Here is a 25,482-nt window from a genome sequence, read left to right as displayed (position 1 = left end):
TTAGTAAATGTACAGCATTCGAGCAGCAGTACTACAGCTAACTCTAACCAGAGGCGAACCACACAAGTACAGGACTCCTCATGGCACAACGTCACAGTCCAAAGAGTCTCCAAGGGAAGAGAGTAAACATGTCGGTGACAGCTTCCTGAAATGGTACCCAGTCTGCAGATACCTCCGACCCCCACCCACAATCCCCATTCCCATCTCACTGCGGCTCCCAGTCTGAACTTACTATTTGGTGGAATCTGAAAGCTGGTACTCCCGCCGCCGGTCATAGGCCTCCTGGATGCCCGGGTCCGCCCAGAGCATCCTTATTGCGCTTACATACTGCATTTCAAAGCACGACACCTTCTCCACATCCACGTCTTTCACAAGCAAAGCATTTGACTGAAAAACAAAAAGGATGGAGGAATTCCTCAATTTCTGTTCCGTTTTAATTTTGTAAAAGAAAATGAATTTGAACTTTTAACACAAGTATCGTGATTATCACACTAAACACTTCTCTGTACATAGATGATAAACATTACGCGTAGATCATTCCAAAAAGAAAATCAATATGATGCTTCAAAATGCCGGCCATCTTGCCAGGCAACGTTTGATGGCAGAGAGATGTGAAATGCAAGACGCTGTCTGTTCCAGCAGCAATCAAGAGACCATATACAGATGGCTTAAATCCAGAATGTGCCGTCTTCCATTTTAACACATTAGCAACCATAACCTACAGCTAACACCGACAGGTGTTGGTCTGGATGAGTCGAGCCAGCACGCAGGCTCGGATAGGCTACCTTGCTCTAAAAAGTACAGCTGAGGCTCTGGGCGACAGGTAAACGCTGCCCGCAGACATACTCCCACGCTCACCTTGTTCTGCTCATACTTGTACTGCATCTTGAGGTTCTCCAAGGCACGGATCATGGACTGCATGGAGGTGAAGATGTTCTGGTACACCAGCTTGATGAAGCCCCGTTTGTCCTCCTCAGTGTAGCCGGCCCCATGGATGATGCGCATTTGTTTGATGAAGGTACTCTTGCCACTCTCACCGGTGCCTGAGTGGGACACAAAGCACAGCTTGGGACCGCAGCAGACAAACAGCAGACCAAGCTGCACAGCACCGGCTCTCAGACTCCTCACACCTTCAGCGCTACATGGATATACATCAGGTTTGCACAAAGACAACACACACTGGTGTAATAACATCGCAAAGTACAGGGGCTCAAAAGTGGAGCTTCTATAGAACATCTGAGATGAAATTGCCAGGTAGTGAAGTGAAAACACCCGACAGTAACATTTATATAGCACTTTTCAAGACACCCAAAGCACTTTAAGAGAGCTGATGGGCAGCCACTTCAACCACCACTGTGTAGCCCCCACCTGGATGATGCAACGGAGGCATTCTGCACCAGTATGCTCACCACAGTAGCTAAGGTGGTGAAGGGGGAGGAGAGAGTTCACCAGTTAGATATGGCGGATGATAAGGAGGCCAGGTTTGAAAGAGCCACTGTGGACAGTTTCAGCCAAGACGTCAGGGTCCCACCCCTCCTCCTTCGAAAGATGCCCGGGGATTTTTTATGACCACAGAGAGTTTTACATCTCAACCGAAGGACAGCGCCAAATTTACTGCACTGCTATGGCTGCTGTCAGGGACTAGTCTTCAACGGCAGCACTAATTACTAGACCTCCCGATTGTAAAAAGCATCGTTGCATTTTAACAATTCACCGTTAAAAGCCATAACTAAAAAGTGAAGATGGAAAAACTGGCTAAATAAATTATATAAAATAATAGCAGATACTTCAGTTTAGATCAAGTGGGGTTGTTCCATGTAAAAGACAGGCCAAGGACTAAAAAAATACTAAGAGTATGCGTTACATCAAATATACCTGTGCAAGTGATTCCATTTTTTCTCTTTTTCAAAGCTTCCTGGAAAGAATTTTGAATAGAGTATTTAAGTATTATTTTACAGAAAAGAAGTGCATGACTGCTGAAGCGCTATAGTTTAATACTAAGAGGACATACAACTGCTTGCTGCCGGCATTAGTTCACACTTAACCCTATGGGAGCACTCCATCTCCGAGACACAAACGTCGGCTGTAAGTAACAGGCTAAGCACATACCCCTTTATGCACCAGGCTTTCTGTTTGCATGGATGATGAATGGGGAGGACACAGTCCTGGGACAGGAGCAAAGTACACTGCCGGACCCACAGGTCATAAGAAGTTTACAAACGAGAGGCGGCCATTCGGCCCATCAAACTCGTTTGGGGAGAACTTAACTAACCGCTCAGATGTTAGAATCTGATCTAGCTGTGTTCGCTACACTAGCAGGAAGACTATTCCACACACTAAGAAAACGCTGTGTAAAGAAGTATTTTTTCAAATTCAGTTTAAAATGTTCTCCCGCTAATTTCCACCTATGGCCACAAGTTCTAATCTTTAAACTAATATTGAAGTAGCCATTTGGCTGAACAGCATCCAGACCTGTTAGAATCTTATATACCTGGATCAGGCCCCCCTTAATCTCCTTTGCGTGAGGCTGAACAGATTCAGCTCAGCTAACCTCTCCTCATAAGACATTCCTCTGAGACCAGGAATCATTCTCGTAGCCCTACATTGTACCTTTTCCAAGGCAGCAATGTCCTTCTTAAGGTATGGTGACCAAACCCGCACATCATATTCTAGGTGGGGTCTTACCAAGGAATTATATAATCGTAGCATCACTTCCTTTGACTTAAACTCCACACACCTAGAGATGTAACCCAGCATTCTATTGGCCTTTTTAATTGCTTCCCCTCACTGGTGAGTTAATACAGCTTAGATAACCGCCAGTCTTCATGAGTCTATATCAAACTCAAAAGTCATAACTAGGGCCCACCCACAAACTCACGTCTCCAAGCTATTCCCCCAGCTTGCATCTAACAGACTCCCAGGACAGGACTCCTCAGACCATAAAATTTGGTTTCCTTCATTAACATCTGTCAAAGCCAACGGATCAAATATGTATAGGAAACTGATACCTAAGTTATTGACATTATACATGATCCAAACTCGCGTATTAGACATACAAATTGTTGCTCAGGGGTTGTGGTCAATTAAGCAGGCGCTCAATTATGCATGCAGGTGCTTAAAACATTTATTGTGTCTTGTCCTCTTCTGTGAATTTCTAAGAGCTGCCAGATGCATTGCGCCGTTTATCTTGCCATAGAGAAAAGAAAACAAGGGCCAGCTTCTCTGTCACCATTCAGATGCCTCTCACACCATTCAGAAGACTGGCTAAGCCTGGGGAGCTTTCTTTAATGACAAGCATGACATCACCGCCTACTTCACATTTCTGCCGCTCTCAAAAGTAGGTCAACACAAGGCTTTCCCCCCCTTTCAATCAAGTCACGATAAAGGGGCACCATTAGCAGGCGGCGGGAGAACGCCTCTCGGGAATTTCTATCAAATGAAACCAGCTCAATGCTCGCTTCAAGCAGCGCATTGACCAGCCTTTCGTGAAGCACACGCAGGGACTACAGCCCACAGGAACCGGCCAAGGCAGTCAGGTCTGCAGAGAGGCTGAAATAAATGTCAACTCATCACCGGGTAACAATTAGCAGCGGATCTGACCGCCTTTGCGTGTCCTGAAATGCAAAAAGGTTTGTCTCTTAAAGATGGAATTCATTTCCCTGCTTCAGACATCCATGCTATATATATTTAACAGGCGATTTAATCTGAAGCGACACACAACTGAGAACGCAGGGTGAGACACTCCTGGCGACAACCGGGGATAAGAGCCTTGCTGAAGGGCCCAACGGTCAGTCACCCTGCCGACCGCAGGATTTGCATCAACAACCTTCCGATCACCGGCCCAACTGGACACCCTGCAGAGTCACACACTTAAGCACCACCACCCAAGAGTGCTACACACTAAAACCCATTATCACAGACACTAACGGTGCTTTTCAACTGCCTTACCCAAACCGTACCGCGAACTAAAGGTTTTTCCACTGCGAATTACCCAAATGGTACCCACGTTGACATGGCCCTGCTTACTAGCATGACAAAGGGTGTCACCACCCTCTGACTAGTCGAAATGCAGGGAGATACCGGTGATCTGCATTAATAAGTGTGCATATTAATACTGCTGTGTGTAGTTGCTTTATATTTAAGCAGTTTTGGAGTAAGATTGTTTTTCAGAGAGACAAACAAGAGACACTAGTCAAACCACATTAAAAGCTTTATAAAATATTTTTGTACATTCATAGCGTTACTATTTACTGTTTACGGTCACGATATGGTATTCTCTAAATTGAACATGTGCAATTACATTTATAACTATTAATATATTTAACAAAATAAACATTTTTAAAGATTTATAAAATAGAATTACTGTTGAGTGTGTAAGCCGCCATGTTGAAAGTACGTGTCGGGCAACTCGGACAAGAAAATTCTGTACGACATCAACGTCATAAAAGAGGCGTGTTTCCGACGGGAAGTGATGTTTTTTGTGACGTTTTCGTCCGAGTTCCGAGTCGGAGAGAAGTAATCGAACGCGCCACTATACCTCCTTGAACCCACACGTGTTGTAGGCGGAAGGAAAACTGGGCTTTACAAAAGGTAGACGTACACAAATATTTTACAGGAGATAAACCATATTACAGATCAGGTCATGTTAAGGCTAGCCGGGTAGCCTTAAACCCATGGTAGGCTGAATGTTATCAGCAAAAGTGCACAGTAACCCGTTAAATCAAAGGCAAAACATTTTTCAAAGAGGAGCACTGTATACTCAGGTTTGTGTCACATGAGACAAAATCTTGCCACCGTGCATCTTTTGTGAACTAAAATGCACAGAAAATAAATATAAGGAAAGATTATCTTCATTTGCATGAATATGGGGTCTAGTTCCTAGGGAGGCTGTGTGTTTGTAAAAGTGCACGTCCCCGATAAGTGACAATGATGCTCACAAACACTTTGGATGCAGTTTTGGCCAATGATGGTGTGCAACAGAGAGACTTCCTGTATTGAAATTTTCACACATAACACATATGAAGGAATCCAGTTCTCATTGCTGGTGGCCATGGCAGGGTTACTTTAAGGGCCGTGCCCTTTAATTGTGTGCACCTAAATACAACAATTCTAGAAATGCCCCAATACCTCCCAGAATTACCTGACGAGTCTGGCTTATTGGGGCCAGAGTAAGGCAGAGGTGACGTGCCACACCATGACGTTCTGTAAACAGACAAATTTGTAAAGGCCGAAGAGGTCATTCGGTGCACTGAGAACACAGACCCTTGCCGTAAAGTAATGCGCGTCAGCATATTTGATCACTAATCCTCAACCTCTCAAAAAAAAAAATAAGTGTAGCTTGTGTGTAACCTCAGCTTAAGCCTTTTACATCAGACAACGGCGGGCTGCCACCCACAGATCCGGCAGTCCGCTCTCTGGCAACTGCTTGATAATAGCTTTAAATGAACTGCACTAACTGGGATAAGCGTCCATAGGTTTCAGCAAAGCCACAAGTAAGCGTTTAGGACAAAGATCCAGCAGGAAATCACAGAGGCCGATAACTTCAGGTGTGTTTCGGTTCAAGGCAAGAGAAGGGAAGGGAGAGCGACAGGGGCTTTGAAAAAATCTGCAAACGTTCCCCACTGGGAGGGCGCCAGCTCAGCAGAATTCACTGCACAAGACTTTCCCCGTGGGAGAGGTTGTGCCTGCGGCTTCTTTTGAAGGGCAGCTCTTTATTGCCTGGGCTGTGGCTTCAACTGGTCTAAAGGTAACAGAGGGGAACCGGGCCTTGATCCCCTAGGGGTGATACTCACTGCTGAGGAGGCCTCTTCAGATGCCCCGCCGCTGCTCTGGGACAGTCTGATAAAATATAAAATCCCCAAATTTCATGTGACTGTGTCACATGTTTACACACCCACCCTGCTACTGCAGTGGTGAGATTCCTGCTGTTTTTATCTAATAATCCAGTGAGAAACGCAGATGCCAAAAACACTTAAATACCAGTCTTCATCAAGAACATTCAAGGAAAAGGTATGACAATACTGACATATACACACACACACACACACACACACACAAAGAGTTTTTCATAAGCATATACTATCACATTACATATAAGCAGGGGTGCATATACCTGGTAGGCGTTCGCCATACGAAGCGCTATGTGCAGCAATTTCTTGCCATACATAGCAGCACAAATGGGTATTTATTTTATGTGCATTAGTACTGTTGTGACGAGAAGTTACCGTGCATTTTAACCTTTATGTAGCTAATTTGTACTTCTTCCGTGGTATAAAGGCTAAAATGCAGTGATTTGTCATAATGCGAATGCGCATAAAATTCACGTTTGCGCTGCCACCACAAGAAATTGACACGCGCGTGACTTTGCGGGGCGAATGCTTACCAGTTATGTGTGCCGCTGAACGTAAGCATCTCAGAACAGTGCACTATGCATTAATGTGAACACAAAGACAGACAGAAATCAAAGTATCACAGCTTCACATATCACTTCTAATTCAGGCACAATTTTGTATTTATGTGCATGACGCCTGTATACTGCCTACTGTAGGCCAGTAATAGCACTACAGCAATTTCAAAACTTACTCGCAGGTAGAACAGTCATTTATTCATCCATGTGGAATCTGGATAGTTTTTACATGCACACAGGTACAGCAGGCTGATATATAGATGAAAGCAAGTTATGGTATTGCTTGGGGTTACTGGCCTTTCCCAAGATGCCAACTGTCCGGAATACCCTGCTGACCATGGGATTTGAACATACATCCTTCTGGACACAGGATGACATTAGAGGGGGGAAAGTTTTGCTTCCACTGTCGAAAAATGAGGGCATTAAAATTTTAGGGGCACTTTTTAAAAATAGTAATTAATGCATAAAGTTTCTGTTTTTAATGTAAAACACGCTCAGATTTTTAATGCATAATCAACAACTTGTGCCAACATGAGTAAATAAAAAGCACTTTTTAGAAATTTTTGAAGGTCTATTCAAAATATTTGGGAAAAGGCAATGTCTTACAACAGTAAATGCAAACCAACCCCTTCAACAAAATAAAACAATTACAAAATGTCAATATTGTTAAAATATTGCCGAACGGCTCACAGGTTAAGACAAAATAAAACAAGTACCAAAACAAGCGTTATTCTTCGCCCCCATCAACTACCCATGAAACGCTAACTGAGCGGTTTGGTTTTAGCTGTCAATTCTTGGAGTGCTCAGTATCACAACTGAAGCTCTCACACTGTTCACAACCAGGAAGGTATACTATTGGTTTTAACACACAATAAAAGATTTATCGATATGAATGATGTCATGTATCTTATTTCGAAAATATATCGGTATACTGAGAAAATTCGATACGCCGCCCAGCCCGAAGTGAGGATAAAAGCTGTTGATGGGGGGTAGGGAAGCCAGGGGTAAGCAGACGATCTACAGTCACGCCCCCGAGAGAGATCGGCTTATTTGTTTTTTGATGAATGCCTTTACTGAAAGATAAAGGTGTCTTAACAGCGTTACATAGTACTAGGTAGATAGCTGCATGATACATAAAGTTATGTATGCATGTAACGTGAACAACAGTCCAGTTTGTACGAGAATTTTAGAGATGAAAATGGAAATTAAATTAAATGAAGAAAAATAAAAATGGCTCAGTGTAACTCTGCATTTTTCCCCCTTACAAAATCTTGGGGGCGATTTTTACCCCTAGATCACGGTTTTTAGGAGCACGCTCAGATCATTTTTGCCTCAGTTAATTTCCGACAATGATATAGGGTCAGACGCCTAACACACCGAACAACAAACTACCCCAAATACAAATTAAACAGAATAGCATAGAGAACATGAAACAAATCGTCTGAACGGTTCAACAGGAACACAAAACTTGCTTAAAAAAAAATAATTTATAAAAAATTTGAGGGGGAACATTTTGACCCAAAAACTACCTTCTGTTCGGCTGTGACATTTCATACGATTTATTTATGTTCATAAAAACTCAATTTATCATCTAAAGTAATTTTCTATTCACTGAGCCACCACACCACCCACTACAAAGTAACGTAACAGACATAGAGGGTGAACATCATCACCCACAAGAATACAAATAAAGGAGGTACAAAGGAGGATTACTACCCTTTCCCTTTAGAAGATTCAACGCTTTGTGGAAATGCTGTAACAGATGTCATGAATCGTCTGTAGTGAGATACTAAGGTGGAGGAGAGGGGTCTCCAATTCTTTGAGGAATTAAGGTGGAATCAACTTCAAAATCTATGTTCTATAAGGGTTCAGTGATGCTTAGATTTCATGCAGCCAAGGAAGGGTCTTGATTTCATCCTGGTCTTCATGAAACCTTTATGGAACCAGCCTAAGAGTACAAGAAACATTGAGAAACCCGAGTTGGCATCAGAGGGTGGTGGCCGTTCCAGTGAAATGGCCTCATACACCACAGCATTTCCTGGACCTAACGACTCCCATGAGAAACCGGCCATGCTAACACACTGTGGGCCGGAGGCATCTTTGTGCTTTCTGCAAACATCAACCTGTCCAGATGCAGGAAAAGGGGACGATACATTATATTACCTATTTTTTACCATATTCTGAGGTTCAGGTTTTGAGCTCCTCGCACCAAGTTGCGCATTTTTGTGCAAAGGACTTGGATATAAATGGTTTCTGAATGGCAGTCCTGCTATATACAGTGCAGGTTTATGAAGTTCACGATGTACCGTTTTTGTTGAATCTAGGTCACAGAGGTGCTCATGCAGTTCCAAAAAGTCTATCCTTCTGCTGCGTACAGAAACCACACTGCTGGAGTCCTTATGTCCCTGTCAGTATGCGAGCGCTCTTTGCTGATGCAGCTAGTCCGCGTTCAGCACAGGCCGTTTATGTGACCGCTGTATTTGCAATTAGGGGGCTTATTATTGGGCTTGCCTGCAACTCTATTAGTTACCTCACGTTGCTTTGAAAACTCACAAACCGCTGATTGTCGGACCTTTCATAGCTGACACATACAGCTATTTGGTATTCAACATAATATGACTCACTGTCGCAGCTGTGTTTGTAATTGTGATTTAGTTGTGGTTTAGTCATTTATCATGCACCGTTTCTGGTATGCTGTCCGTCCTCGTTGCATGTGTATAATGTAAATTAGGAAGAGCGATTGCATTTTAAAATATAGCTTGTGCCAAGAACTATTTAACAGCAGCAAAACGGAACACTTCTTGGAAGGTCACATTATCAGATTCCTGCACTGGAAGACATTGCAGCAGCATAAATTTCATTATCACATATAATCACACATTACAATATGATGTGCTGCATGATTTCCGGCAGGAGTATCTGCTGAGAAGAGCATGTGGTATGAATGTTGGACACAAAATTTCCATTGTGATGGGACCATAGGCAACATGCGAGTCCACAGTAAAGCGTCTTGTCTTGCATTGTTCCCTAATATGAGGTATAATTAGGCTTCTGTGGCTCAAAGAATAAATGTATAGTATTAATGCAGATGGAGTGGCCTGATTTCAAAGTACATTTCCTAGAACATCCCAGTCTACATAACAGGCACCCCCACCCTCTGCCAACAGCACCAATCTGTGACTCTCGAAGGCTGTGCTGCAAAGAGAAAACCACACCATTCTTAAAAGGAGAATATGGACTGACCCACCAGTCTGGTGTCCACCCAACTTGCCCTAAGTTAGCGGGATATTCCTCAAAACGGGCCCTAAATGGTTGGCTACAGGCACATCAAAAAACCAAAACGGACATCCATCTTCCAACTGCACCTTCAGTACGTGGCTGTGAGCCATCACAGCACACAAACACGCACACACAATCAGCGTTTCACAGATGCTGATTCACCTCAGTGCATGTTTTCAGACTGCAGGAGGAAAAGCCCCGACCCCAGAGGTGAGGGAGGGGGAGCAACTGCACAGAGGTGCCCTAATAATGTAATATGCCAGAGGGAAGCCAACACCAGAATTAATTCACCGAATATGAAGGATTTTCAATAAGTATTAAAATGAATTAGTACGACTTTCAAATGCTCCAACAAATGGAAACATCTACATTTGCAGACTACTTGGAGTGGCTTTGAGGGAAATTGGCAGAAAATGACAGATAAGTGGGTATAAACTTTTTAAATCCGGATGGACCGGATTTCCCCTGCCTTACAATCCCACCCCCCAAAACCCTTGTAAGTAGGCTTTAATACTCGCGTCCACAGTTAATGACTAATGCAGCCCTATGGCACCCACAAAACAGGCTGGACAGGGTAAGAAGCAGAAACATGTGCGGAACATTATGTAGCTGTTCATGTTCTCCTCTTAACAGCCATCCTGAAATTGCCTGTCCTCCATGTTAAGTTCCATAATGCGGCAGCGACGCATCTGTGAGCATGCAGCACACCCTGATGAGAATCAGGTATAGGGGAGCAGCCGCGCACACGCGCGCGAAACCCGACTGCACGTGGCGATCACAGTGCACAAGTACCATCTACTCAAGAGCACTCGGCCACAACCGCCCTGCAAAAGCAGACGAGACAGAGACGAATACCAATCCCAGGCCAGACCTGTTCCACATGTCATCAGGGTATTAATACTGAACTGGTAACACAGGTAATACAGAACAAACATTAGCAGAGCTGGGGGGGGGTAGTTCTGTAAGCTAACAGCCTTTGTCATACAAAGACGGAGAGTCGCCACCTTTCACAGAGACAGCATTCAGCTTCAGTCTCACTGACCTACCAAACTGCCAGCCAAGAAAATCCAACCCAGCACATCTACCAGACCAGAGACTCCAAAGCCCTACCTTTCTAAAACAAATGAACAAATGGCAGACCAACAAAACACATTTAAAAATATATAAATACACACACGAGCTGTTTTTTTTTTTTTTTTGGTCAGCACCATTAAATCCAAAGTTTCCAACCAGGTTCACAGTTTTCCGGCAAAAAACAAACATTCCAAGGCATTTATAAATAAAATCTCTTTCTAAAGGAACTAGGTACCTTCATCGGCCCCTGCAAACTACCCCGCATGCCAAAAGATATCCCTGTCCTGCGCAACGTCATCTAGCGAACAGCACATATACGAGCAGATGGACTTCCACAGACACGACCGCAAAACTGCATTAAGGGTATAACAGCAGTACCCATCTCTGTGTATATAAACCATTAGGGCACTTAGCTGCAATTTGCTGTGGAGGTGGCTGGGATCTGCGAGAGCCTGCGCCCTATCCCGTTATCGACTCGGCAGACGGCTTAGCCAGTCCCTAGCCTCAGAGTGCTGCCCCGGCAACAATCTATCGTGGGACCACCCACTCAGGGCTCCAGCTCTAAATCCCATCTGCAGAATCACCACGATCTACTAGGCCTCATGACCAAACCATTTCAAGCACTGTGTCCAGCAAACAGAACTTTCTGCGCTTGTAGACAGAAACATAGGAACACAATTAAAGAATGACATCACAAACTGAAGCTACACCGGCAGTAGTATTTATTTATTGTTTGTTTACATGTTTAACCTGCTTCTCTCTACAAAAGAAACTTGTCAAGGACCTTTTGGCAGCTGGTCTGGTAGAGGGTTTTTGGCTATAGCTCAAATGTTCCATTAACCAGGATGGGGGGGGGGGGGGGGGGAATTTTGCATTATTCTATTAACATGCATGTAAGATGAAAGTAAGACGACGGGGATGCATAAACTTAATTCTTCACATAAAGAAACACAGAAATTGCGGTTTTAAGTTACTCTAATATACAGTGCATGCACTTTCAGTCATGTGCCGGCATTAATACATTTATAAATTAACATTATGAGCCAAGTGAGACACAGCATTAACAGGACCCCAAACAGATCTCATGAACGGAAGATAAAAAGCCATTGTACTTTGAAATGCCCACTTTCCCCTATGAACAGTGTTGACTCACCTCCAATACATTACAGCAGTTATTAGGTAGCACCTGCGTTTTTTGTTTTAAAATTCTACAACCCATCTGTAATTCAGGATTTAGGCAACCGGCAACGTCAACAACCTACAGTCCAGGTCGGTTTTGCTTCTAGCAAACATCCTAATGAATTAGGCCATAGTGGGGGGTTGATTATTAAATCATAGTATTAATGCAATCAAGTGTCTGAATTTCGGATGCAAGATCGGCTGTCTGTGGGGGCAAAAAAAAAAAGAAAAAAAGGTCTGTTTATTCGCTCATGTTTATACGGCACAAGTATCATTCTTATAAAGTAACAGTAATTACCTTTAATTCCCGTGAAGGTAAATTTGTATTCCGTTGGTAGAAAAGTGTCATATTTCATATGTAATATAAAAGGTCAGTATTTAACAATGACCCAAAGAATTTTTTCATCAAGTGTGATTAGAAACTCTGGCTCTGACAAAGCTCATTTCATGCTTCATACAGACTACAGATAGCTGCTACAGGCTTATTTTCGTCTGATGTTAGGAAACTCCCACCTAAAATACTACTAAAACTTTGCAACATTTAAGTCACAGCAATGCATCTGGGGACTGGGGAAACAAATCCAGCCCACAGTTAATGATATGCGCAACATGGCTCATGGTACGATGCCTTACAGGGAGGAACCGCTGGCCGTTACGTGGGGAAAAAGGAAGGGAAACTGCTGGCCAGTCAACAAGCTCTGGGTGTGTGTCTAAGCAAACAGACCCTTGAACAACATCAACCTGTTTGCCAATGTGCTGCTCCAATCCAGCAAGGTACCATACAGAAAAACGTTCACAGAGGCGTCACTAAGCAGCGTCAATCTGGGGTATGTTTCCCAAAAGCTTGAGTTAGTTGCACTCATTCATTTGCACGGTTCCAGATATCAAGTTGCTAACGTAGGAGAAATGCATCCCAGCAAGACAAACGACAGCAAATATTGACATATACGCCAACTATTATTAAATGCTACGTTCTTCATGCAACTGCAAATAAGCTTCTCCTCTTCCTCTCAAAATTGTGTATGGCAGCAATCTCACTGCTGACATCTGAAAGCCCCCTCCTGGAAAGCTTCAGCAGAATGACACACACAAAATATTATACCGCGAACATGAAGACTAGCACCTTACTTCCAAGCCCTGACACACAGGAAGCGACGTGGCTCTGTAGCAAGCTGACACACAAAAAGCATGCACCGTTTGAGAAGCTGGCCTGCGTGAGGCGCCGAGATATGCTGCACCCACGCAGCCCAAGCAAATTCCAGCGCAGGATCCGCTGGGATGGGAATCCAGCACCTAATCTCTGTATCAGGTAGGATTTCATTGAGCTGAGCAGCACACCATTTTACCCAGTGTGGGTTAACTGGACACCAACGCTTTGAGAACTTGACCAATCAGCTTTGATCTACAAGTTCATAAATTATTTACAAACCTTTTCAGTGCACTCTGCTTGTCTATTATAGAAATAACAGGGCTAAAGATTATAGGATGAACAAACTGGGAGAGAAATTATTGAAAAACCGATTTGATTACCAGTAGCCAATAAGAGTCTAGGAGCACAAGAAGATGGGACAAATGTGTTTCAAATAAAGAGCTGAGAGAAGACCACCATCCCTTTCCAAAAATCTCTAATTACACAAGCAGGCATTCACTGTGGACAAATTAATATTGTTTTCCCCTACAGTCCATTGTTTCCCAGCCCACTCCTTGGGGACCCACAGACCGTCCACATTTTTGCTCCCTCCCAGCTTCCGGTGGAGTCTGCGGGTCCCCGAGTACCGGACTGGGAAACGTTGCTCTAAACAATAATCCATACCTCAACATGTGAGGTAGCTCCAAGGTGAAGCAGCACCGCCTTCGAGTGATTTTCATTCAAACCATTTAATGCTTTTTCGACATTTAGTTACCAAGTTAAACTGCGTGCAAGACTTTCAGGGAGACAGACGACCTAAACTCATTTGTAACTGAAAGCTACTCAAGCAAAACTGTAAATTAAAACGCTGCCCAGAGGTTAATCTGCCAAGGCTGAACTATTGCGCCTTAATGTGCACCTGCAACTAAAAAAGGAACCCAAAAGACACACCCAGGACAAAAAATGAGGTTGTCGGAAATGAAAGCAAAACTGCAAAGGGCAGGTTTTTCCTTAAGACGACCCGGCGAGACTCAGGCCAGCACCTCTACATACTAAATCATTCTGACTCCAGCTCGGGAACATTGTGCAGACTTCAGCTGCAGCTGAAAACATCGAGGAATACAGTTAACTTCCCAGGAAGCATGGCTATTCCTGATTCCACACCGCTCCCCATTTTTCTCTCAGTTGCAGGTTAGTTAATGAGTCTGGTCAATTACATTCCTTTAAACCCATTTACCTTATGCGTTTTATATTAGCAGTGCAGTACCTATTTAGCCACCGACCTCCTCCTAACATGCAGGATCCATCTCCTTCAGCTCCACGTCGCTGTTTCCTCCATTTCACCCTTTTCACACAATTTCATTACTTTTAACAACGCCACCAAAGGATCTATCAGTTTCGCTCCCTTTCGGTCAGTACTTGCTTGTGTTATGCTCATCAATGTTTTGCTGTGACGGCATGTAACAGCACGAGTCGCACGCACTTCCTGAACAATCACTGAAACCGTCTCCCATTGTTCGGATCTTCCTCCCTCAGTAGTTTTTATTTAAGATGAGGCTCAACATGGAGAAGACAGACTGGCCAGCACTTATATTTTAGTCTTCTATCATCTGTATATAATATTATCAAGCTCAGCAAACTGAAGTGTAACCTGCAGGCTAATTGGCAGGGGACCACCATAAGAAAGACAAGGCGCGAGAACCGCCGAACTGCTACAACACTCCACTTTGGTCACCAGTCCTACTAATCTACAGCGTTAAATTCAGAAAGCTTTTCAGAAGTCAGTCATATGGAAAATACTCAACTTGCCCCTCAAACTGTTTTTCCAAAAGCACAAAATCCCTTTACATGAGTATTTACAATATCCACAGGGCGACATGTTAAAGATGATCGCGTTCTGAATGCAAAAACCTCATATGACACAGAGGTCAATATTGCAAGGCTGCGGACACCAGAGACGCTACATCGTACGTCTTGCATGGAACAGGTTGCTGAATGCACTTCGATTACTTTTAGCCGAAATCCCTGCCTTCCTGCAAAAAGCAGCCTTCAGTGGTGGTGCTTCCACCCTGATTTTACTCATTTTGAAGAAGAGAACAGAAAAACTGTTTATGAAACACAAATCTTTTGAAAAAGACCTCAAACAATGCCAAAGTATTCTTGCCCGCCTGAGGTAGTTTTTGTAGCGAGTAGTAATTCCCTAAACCGCAAAGAAAATAGAAATAGTAAAATTACTAGATACCAGCAGATACAAAAAGTTGTTCCTAACTCTTGTCAACCTCCACTTTATTCCCTTCGCCCTTCAAAAACAGAAGTGAAATTATCCATTGATATGCAGAGATTTTTCCAGTTGTTGACCTGAACTGTTGATCAATTTTCCCCAACCATCATTTTCCCATAGATGCCTACAAAAAAAACCCCACAGGAACCAAAAAAAAAAAAAGTAAAGTTTTTCAGGAAATTTGTAGCAAAGCCCACAATTAACGGTAGAAACCATCGAAATGAAAATAAGGTCCCTACTCTTCGGGTCACGGGGGGACGCCAACAACCATATTTCAAAAACCATTAAAAGAAAATCAAAGATTATTTGGTATAAAAATAAGAATCTAACCTGGGCCAATTTTCAATTTTTACTTGCCTGTACATAGTAGGAGATGTATAGGGCATGAAATCAAGTGTTTTATGTCACAACATGAAACATGGATCTTAATCTCGCAGGATGATAAATGGCAAGTATTATCCACAATGAGGAGCCCCTGAGACCGCTGTAGCTAGTGGAGGGCAACAAAGACCTGGGACTCTGCATGAACAGCAGACTGGACTGGCCAGCACCAGGAGGAGGTGCAGCACAGGAAAGGCCACAGCAGAATACTCTTTGAGGAGGCTCAGGTCCTTTCATGTGCACAGCAACCTGCTGAAGACATATTCCCATCCACAGATGCTGGTGTAGTGGCTCTACCCTGTAACTCGGGAAAGAAAGATCAGCTCAGTTGATGTCAAAAGCCTGAATTAGGAGTGGGCGATATGACAAAAATATATCATGATATTTTTTAAGGCAGGATTACAAGCCACGATCTTATCACAAATTCTATTTCATGTTGGTTTTTAAGATTATTTTGCAAGTTACTGAACAGTACAACTAAACTTATTCCATTACTTTAAAAAAAAGAAGCCCTGTAAATCAACAAAACTTAAAGGAAAAAAACAGCAGCCCATTTCACGTATTTTCTTTTGAGGTGCTTAAAAGGGTTTGTTAAGTTACCGTTGGATTTGCTTACCTAACCTTAATTACTACTATTTGCACCTCGTCCCTTTTGGAAAATCCCAACAAGTTGTGTATTACTGACGTCAAAGTGTTTACTGATCAACTCCTCTATGTCACCCACGCCACTACATTGCCAGATAGGGAATGTGTTGCATGTTGAGTAGGGCTGCATGATATGACCTCAAATCAATGTCATGATTAATTGAACAGACGGGTTCCCGCAAGGCAAAGTAGGCATGTAAAAAAAAAAAAAAAATGTATTCCATATGTATAAAAAGTCCCAAAATGAACACTAAGTGGACTACTTCAATACTATAAGAGATAAGGAGCGTGCACCGATTATAGTGCGTTGCCGCACCCACCACATGACGAATCACCTCAGGGATGAGGGATGCCGTTCAGCAGGTGATACCTCAGTACCACACAAGTCTGAATTGAACAGTGCGAGTTTTTCTGGTGGCTGGAGTGCCAATCCTGCAACCAACCCCCAAATTTAAGTTGGAGGACCTCCTTGCAGGGTTGGATGTAGATTAACATCATACCGGAACTTAAGGTTAAGGGCCTTGCTCAAGGGCCCAATGGAGTAGGATCGCTACTGACATTCACGGGATTTGAACCAGCAACTTTTCAATTGCTGGCACAGATCCCTAGCCTCAGAGTCGTCACTCCGACCCAGATTACTATAAGTGAATTATTTAAACAGTATTTGTACTGGAATGATTGTGTCCCAAGCTTTTTGATCCATATAAGCCATTGATCATTATAACCGTGATCACTGTTAGCAGTTTCCATTGTATTCTAAAATATCGCTTGGTGGTATCACCTTTAGTAACAGAAATTGTATTTCCGCACTGTTTACATCTGATCCCTTTTTTGTTCGGTGTCATCTTCGCTAAAGCCACAAAGAAACTGCATTTTTCTTTGGTACAAGCTGCTTGAGTTGCTCAGTTGGCTCGGCATACGTGTTCTCCTCCACGTCGCTTCCATGTCACAGGCGGACGGGATGGAGTCATGTGACAACACACGTGGTAGCGAGTTTTTAAGGGGACAGTATTAGAATCACCAGAACAACCATCATGGGCAAAATTACGTCGATTAGTGGTTCAGAAGATCAGTTTTGATTAATTGCCCAGCCCTAACGTTAAGCACTGGGACTAGGATACCAAAGGGAGAGGGGAAGAAATCCGAGGCGTTACCTACTGTTTGCCATTATTGGTAGAAATGGATTTGGCTGACAAAACAACTTTAGATGCATGTATGAGCCTTAGAACTGCAACTGATAAAATTTGCACTGTAGTGCGAACCTAACAAAATCTCAGTAAGGGCAGGTCGTGGAGACATTTTAATTGATCATGATCTAACATCATCAAGTCGCACACCCCTGGCATGAAAAAAAATTGAACCTGGACCCCTTACAGAGAAAAGGACGGGGGCAAAACTGCCCACCCCATGTGTGAACACTCTCTTGGAGCACCTTTAGTCACTGGCTCACTCCACCACAGCGTGCTAAGTGCCACTGCTGGGTTTTTCGGCCAACTGCCATCAGGCAATACAATGCGCCCCCCCCCCCCCATGTGCCTCCCCCTCACACCAGGCAATCCATTCATGGACAACAATTAAAACACAGTTATGTAGTCTGTTGCTGTCAATGTACCCAATAAGTACATCCATTAACTTATATTTTTCTGTTTATTCATTTTGGCACAACCTTCTCTACACCATGTATTTCTTTCCCCACTGTATGTATCCATACTTTGCTACTAGAAGCAAGCAAATATCCCCTTAGCATTGATAGCTTGTCTAGATAGAAGGGAAAACGCCAATAAAAGTCAAGGTTTAATGCAGGGGCAGCCAATCCCATCTGCAAAGGGCCGGTGTGTATGCAGGTTTTTGGGATAACCTATAGGTCAGCTGTTCAAACCCTGGTGTCAGGACTCTAATTAGTAATCTAATTAGGGAGATGCAATGAAAATCTGCATACACAGCGGCCCTTTCTGGATAAGACTGGCCAGCCATAGATTAATGCAATTCTGATTTAGCTTAGCGTACTCTAACTGGGTTTCACATGTTCCATAATAGCAAAACCAACCTTGAGAAAACAAAACCCGTCAAGTTGAGCTTTCGCAACTGTACACAGAATTAAATCGAGAGGAAAACAGTGCAATGAAATGTGCATTTCATTAGTGGCTGCAGGAGGACGGAAGGTTACTGTGGACAGCCAATGCTTAGCGATAGAATTCGGGAACCGGCACTCCGTATATCATCCAGACTTCTCTAAGCAGCGATCCCTCACACTCTCAAGCATCTCCACAGCACCGGAAACTTCTCACGAACTTCTGCAGAAGCCAAACTGCAGTATCTAATACCACACTGATGCAGAGTCCATGGAGACGCCCAGGCTAATAAGCTAATTAACTTTGGCCACAGCAGTCCTATTCTTCTCCCACAGCCCAATCAAAACAAAGAACAATTATTCTGCTGATGGCCATTTATTTTATGAAATAATTATTGAAGCACTAACAACCAAGTGACTGATGGCACGCACCTTAAATCTCCATAAGCTGTCATGATTCCAAATCCTGCAGCTCTCTTAAATCTAAACACTGACCCCTTTAAAGCATCTAAAAGACAACTGCAGCCCTGAGAACTAATTAAATGCCACACAGTTAACCTACAGTCCCAAAATTACCCTTTAGGTCCCAAAGCTACAGAGTAGCATCTACTGACGTTATATGCATACACTGAACAGAGCTAAGATTATCCCCAAATCTAGCAGATTGAAAAATGATGGGATGACAGTATCCTGAGGCAGCTTAAAAAGTCAATAATGGAGACCCGTCATAGGCAGCTTTCTTTTCCAAACCAGGCACTTAGACAAGATGCAGCAACTTTGCACCCAGGAAACACACACTCCGCGGATATCCATGTGTGGGGATGCTGCCGTGTCCCCTTTCTGGAAGGGCTGGTAAATTCCTGCTCAGTTTCATTTCTCCAAACTCAGAGACTAGGGCACTTGCACTAGTGGCAGATTTATGCAACTAGTTTTCATTACAGTGGAAGTTCAATTTGCTAAATACAATTATAAGTCTGGGCCTGAACGTCGCCTTCTAATCAATTTTAAATAACACTTGAGATCGGCGACTTGACATGACCTGAACACTGTGACTTGGGGCTCAGTCACAACAACCTGGGACTCAACTGAGATCTTCATTAAAGAAACTCATTTGTGACTCAACTCCATGCCTGGAACTCTATTCTTCACCTAACAAAATACTTATTAACCTTTCCGCCTTTGTCACTGCATCAGTGCATCGTCAGAAGCCTCCATTGCTAACTCCTGGAGAACTAGCATAAAGCGTATTATTTGGGGGAAAAAATCTGACTTAATTATGCTCAGCTATAAAATACTAAAAATCAACCGGACCTGAATATTGGAATATTTATATGGAAAGAAAGCGAGATGTCAAAAATACAAGCGAGTTGTAACTATGCTCTATGTCTACGAGCAGCAAACAGTCACCAAATTACACTGCATGGCAAAGTTGTATCATTCTAACGAAACGTTCACCTCACCTAGAGCACTGGGTGTTTGAACCCTGTGTATAGAGTCTGTATCTTCTCCCAGTGTTTGCATAGATTCTCTCCCAGTACTCAGATTTCCTCCCACTGGTTGCAGTTAAGCAAATCGGTGACTCAATTGCCCATACTGAGTAACTGTGTGTGTTTAAGTGCATTCCAGGCAACAGAGAGGCCATCTAGGGTGTCCAGGCGCCCCGGACCCTTCCAAAGATGTGCTTGTGGCTTACTGGGATCCAGTCCTGGATGTTTCTCCAATTATACACTATCGAAAAATCAATACATATTATTGCAACATTGAGTTATTTTTTCTGCCTCAAAAGAATAAGAAATGAAATGGTAGTTATTTCATTCCAAAGAAAGGCCTCCGATATAAGGCAGGTGAAATAAATTTAGGGTTAGAAACAGGAATACATTCCTTACTACACAGAACATAAGTCTCAGAATTAAGTCAAAGCAAAATCGGGCCAGAGCACTAGAACTGTATCTCTGAATAGTGGAGCTTAGTAAACAACTTTGTGGCTCGAAAATAAACCTTTGAACCCAGCAAGAAAATGTTCCACGCTTAGAAAAAGTGAGCAAGATTAATCATTAACACTTTAATGAATGATTATTGGAGAAACATACTACGAAATGTTCTACTGACAATTCTACTTTAGCAAGACGCTCTTTTGCCGAAAATAAATGGCTTACATTTCAAAAGTCAAATAATTCGAATAAAAATACAGAAACCTTTCCATACCTAACCCAGGCAGTAGCGTATTGCCCTGCACGAAGCAGGACTGGTTTGAAAGACCCCTCTGCAGGTGGTGACCATCTGTCCATAACAATACAACAATATACTTTACTGTTGGGGCAATGAATATGACATCCAAGGAATTCCGTGCATAAGACTATAAATGAAGCAACGGTCACAAGGAACGGGACACCCTGCACAGGTTGCCAGTTGCACACAGTCACACTCCAGAATATCCACCTGAACAGCATTTTGAGCTGCAGAAGGAAACCAGTGGAAATAAATGGTTTTCCCCACATTTAAATGTAAGATCCATAAAATGAACTAATCAAATCTTCAATAAAATGACACCTTCATAGGCAGGATATAAGACCAGAAGCACAATATATTGGTTAACAACTGGTACTGGCTGGGGAAAAACAAAAAAACAAAAAAAAACAAGATAAATCGGTTCCGGTCCAATGTGTGACTTGTGGGCGACATTACTTGCAAAGGGGGTATATTTGGGTATGGATGGTAAGGCTATGTACCTACCAATACTGTGAGTCTACCATGCATGTTTAGGGGGGCAGGAGAGACTGGGGGCTGATTTGGTCTCTATCAAGGTTGAAACCAAACCTATTGTCTCATTGCTGGCATATTAAAAATTTTGTCAATATTCAGAGTTAGCACATGAGCTAAAGCCATTATTGCTAAAATAGAAATGACTGCATTGGACATCAGTCATTTTCCATAATGGGGGATGAAGGATTTCATTGGCTCATTGACCACTTTCAATCTGAAGTATGGGACTCCACACCCCCTGACAGTTCAAGACCATAAAATCTGGCAAGGTGTGGAAATCTGACAAACCTCGATGAGCAAGGGGATCAATAACAGAGTCCAAAAACAGTACAAATCTCATCCAATACTGGTTCAGAACAGGATACAGGTTTTCATTTTACAATATCCCCCAAAATAAGGGGTGGGTGGCAAGGCTGACTTTTGAGATGGTTTTTGTACTGGGCTGTGACATGTTTTTAATTCAATATTAAATCTGGCCTGCAGATCACCATTTAGTTTTCTACAGAATAAAAAAAAAATTATATAATGTCAAGCAGCCAATCTGGCAAGCGCAAGTGGCTCAGAGGTTAGCCAGTTAGCGATGTCAGTGATATGAGACAATAAATATATAGGCTATCGGTATCTGTCAAAATGTCCATATCCCTGCACCATTACCAGATATTCATATCCTCTGTACACAAACATCATGTACGCGGTTTCAGAAGGTAACCATGTTTCACGGCAACACAACATCATTAATGTAACGTTCTATGAATGTAATAAACTTAAAGCAACTAAAAGCAGAATTAATACTTGTTAGCCGTTCGACAAATGATGTTACATTCTCTGCCAGCAAGTGGCCTATTACAAAAATTACATAAATCAATACATAAACATATTAGGTGGTTGTGACAAATGTGTGCATATAAAGACTGATGAATAACTTGGTAAAACATTGCGATTTTAGAGTCTAACTGTAAATCCAAGTGCATAACATTAGTGAGTCCTAAATATTACGTACAAAAAAAAACTGATTCATAAACATTCAATAAGCTAAAAACTTCATATTTCCCTTTCATTTTCTACAGCCGTGTTTGTCTATACTCAAAGCCCCACGCCACAAGCAGCTCTGTCTGCCTTGTGTATATCAGCGAGATAGGGTCCGCTTATGATGCATGTTTTATAAGGAGTGATAACAGCATAGCTTTTCAAACAAGAAAATTTAAATCACGACAACAGTCTATGACTACAAACATTTAGCTGACGGTGCTCTGACTTCTTAGGTTAGTGCACTACGTCACTGCAAATGCAGAAATATCTCACAAAGCAAAGGGTGATTTATTGAAATTACTGCCACAAGGCCTTGTAACAGGGTTCGCTCAGTATAACTGACACACATTATAAATTTTCTAAAATTTGGTTTTTCCTTAAACAGATACACTTAACAGTAAGATACCTTCCAAAAAGGGAATTAAAAAACAAGCCTTCTCACTTCTCTTTCAGTGGTAAAAACCTAATTAGGAAACAGTCCACAATACTGCCACTAATACGAAACGTGTGATGCATTATGGGATTATGGGTTGGACAATGTGATGATACATAAGCAAAATCTCAAGTTGCAACAGCACAGCACTTCATCTCATATAGTCGCCAAAAATAAGGATTTACTGGAGTCCTTAGCACCGCGTTCTGTAGGATCAACACTGCCCATGCTAATTACAGAAAGGAAAGAGCAGCCTACATTTCCTGCCATGTTTTAAAAGCAAGACACTCCCCTCTTTGAGGTTACGTGCATGAGCGGATCAGGGCAAAACTACATTAGCTACCCAGACACACAAAACGTTAGGTATGGTCATCTGCACTTTAACAGTGGTCAAACTCATTTCACAGTCAAATCAAACGGCTAGTCAAATATTCCCCAGAAATCTATTTTAAAATGCCTGATTTGTAGTCAAATTTACATCTGACAGCCATATCAGGAAGAAATAATTAGATTCCAACCACTAAGATCTACTATACGCTGAACCAGGTATACAAATGTGGTTTCTGCCTCATATAGATATTATGTAATTGTCTCGTAGATAATTAAATCGCTCGTCGGGTAGCGGTCCAGTTTAATGCATGTGTGTGAGTGTGAGGCGCATCATGCGGAGTTAACCTGATTTATGTGCGTATGTATTGAAACAGACGATCCTTGCCTGCTTAAACAGAACAGCGATGGAATTAATCAAAGTGCTGCTACTACCGTTGCTGAATAATGTAATACTTCATGGAGTGCAGGGGAACAGACAGACAATATAAAATAGCTGCGCGCCGCGTATTAGATTTCCAACTATAGGGCCATTAACCTGCCGCTCGAAAACTTATGCAACCATATTTTAGCTGCGCTGGATATGGGGGAGCAATACATAACGATCGTGTGCATCATTTTAACAAGTGTCACCGACAAGACTCGCATCCCACATCCCTCACACAGCCACAGCAGTTACACCTGTGTCGCCCAGTCTTGTTCATGTCAGAAATCCCCCCGGCGCAACATGTCGCTCCGTATCCAATATACTGGGGCAGGCCAGGTATTTATAACCAGGTATAAATTAACTATTTGCTAGCAGCTCGCCTGCCTTCATATATTATGCCAGATGCCAAGTTCTAGCTAAACGTCTTCAGCTGCTCCATACAAACAGATGACATTTTTTTTCCTTCCATAATGCAAAGAAGATTTTAACGCAATACACCTACATGCTTTGCACCTCCTTTTAAACATGCATGTCGGATGGCGGCTGGCCGTGTAGCCTGTGATAATTAAAGCTACATCGGTCCGTCGCGAAAATTAGCCGGCAGGCTAGTCAGCGTTAGCGGGGCTAACGTCGCCTTTCGGGGGGTGAAGCATAAAGCGCAGCGAGGATAACGCTAGACGTGCGGGCGGGGACGGTCACCGTACCCAGCAGAAGCAGCTTCAGCTCCCTCCTGGAGTCGCGCTTGTCTCGGCGGAGCTGCTTATCGATCTCGGCGTTGATCCGCTTCGACTCCTTCGCCTCTTCGCTCAGGCAGCAAGCCATCATGGACTCTAAAGTCATCCCCCCGCCCGTTTTTAGGGAGCCCGTTTATATCGGGGCGTACCGCACACGCTTACTTTTTTTAATGTCCCCGGTCCTCGCTGCAAACCGGGGGAGGGAGATAAAGGGGGCTAGAGGGGGGCCGAGCGGCAGACAAGAATGGAGGGGAGCGGGTCGCCTCGCCTCCTGGTAACCGAGACCGCTGCGGCTGCAGCCCCGTTACTGATTGCAGCCACCCGGCGGACACCAGGGGAGGGGAGACAAAAAAAATCTGATAATTTTCGAGTGAATGAGGCTGCGGGCCTAAGCGCCTGGATCTGTTACCCGGCTGTAATATTCGGCCAGCAGGCGCCACTTTCCGAGCGCTTCCACGAAACCTTTACAGGCACATTTTCCCTCCGTCGCCTTCTGGCCGCCCGGCGCCGTGTGGGTTATTATTAATATAATTATTATTTTTTCCTCACAAGCCCGAGTCCTGGAGGCTGCGGGATACGATAGTCCGCTGCCACATCCGCGCCGTTCCCCCGGCTTTTAAAAACGAGCCACCCCAGAACCGAGCCCTAAATACGGCGGGGAAAGCGCCCGTCGCGCTGCCCATTAGCTGTGCGCGCTTAGCAGCAAACGACATAAAAGCGCCGTCGACATTGTACAAAATGTTACCCGATTTTTCGGGAAAACCCGTCTTTTCCCTTTCGGTATTAAGATATAAGCTGGTTATCTAACTCTCTAGGTACCCAATTACGGAGACGCCGCTAGACTCCGGGAGTTAACGCAGCTACTGATGCTAGCTGGCCGGAGAAGCGCGTCCTTTATCGGCCCGGAGAATTTGCAGCCTTGTAACGTTTCGCAGGTGACGGATCCTGTCCGCTTCTGAGCCCCGTGGTGAGGGTTACCACAGGCACACACGATGACTGGCGAGCGGAGGGCAAATGGAGGATGGGGCCGCCGCGGTGCGGAGACTGGGACGGGGCGGGGGCGGGATGCGCGCTCGCTCCGAGGGCGGATTTTACACGAGCGTCAAGTTTGGTCGCGGGGCTCCAGCTCTCAGATCCCAACCATCGTCTTTTCCGGGCGTGTCAGTCGCATAGCTAATTCCCAGCAAATGCCTGCTAATTAACATATCGGCTGACGGTATCTAACCGACATCACAGGATTCTCGTCGTCGAAGAAAATTCACTGAAGCAAAATGGACCACTGACTTGTTGGGTCAGGGACCGCAAAAAACATACACATTTGCTG

At 43.5% G+C, this 25,482-nt stretch overlaps 1 protein-coding gene across 3 annotated transcripts in view; it reads right to left on the bottom strand.

The window, feature by feature from the left end:
• Positions 1-25,265, bottom strand: part of LOC125709173 (guanine nucleotide-binding protein subunit alpha-11-like) — a 41,660-nt gene extending 16,395 nt beyond the window's left edge. The window contains exons 1-3 of one of the 3 annotated variants that reach the window (XM_048977353.1): positions 24,129-25,265; positions 859-1,043; positions 233-387 (exon numbers count right to left, since the gene is read on the bottom strand). In XM_048977353.1, the coding sequence (XP_048833310.1) occupies positions 233-387; positions 859-1,043; positions 24,129-24,264 (476 nt within the window). In that variant the 5' untranslated portion in view covers positions 24,265-25,265. Of the gene's footprint in view, positions 1-232; positions 388-858; positions 1,044-14,350; positions 15,766-19,905; positions 20,187-24,128 lie in introns of those variants that run through there. The other 2 variants (XM_048977354.1, XM_048977355.1) reach the window with 2 other exon arrangements.
• Between the last annotated feature and the right edge of the window lie 217 nt (positions 25,266-25,482).

Source organism: Brienomyrus brachyistius, chromosome 15, assembly GCF_023856365.1.
Source record: "Brienomyrus brachyistius isolate T26 chromosome 15, BBRACH_0.4, whole genome shotgun sequence".
Taxonomy (NCBI): domain Eukaryota; kingdom Metazoa; phylum Chordata; class Actinopteri; order Osteoglossiformes; family Mormyridae; genus Brienomyrus; species Brienomyrus brachyistius.
Note: the sequence above shows the minus strand (reverse complement) of the source record. Positions and strands in the feature narration are given on the sequence as shown.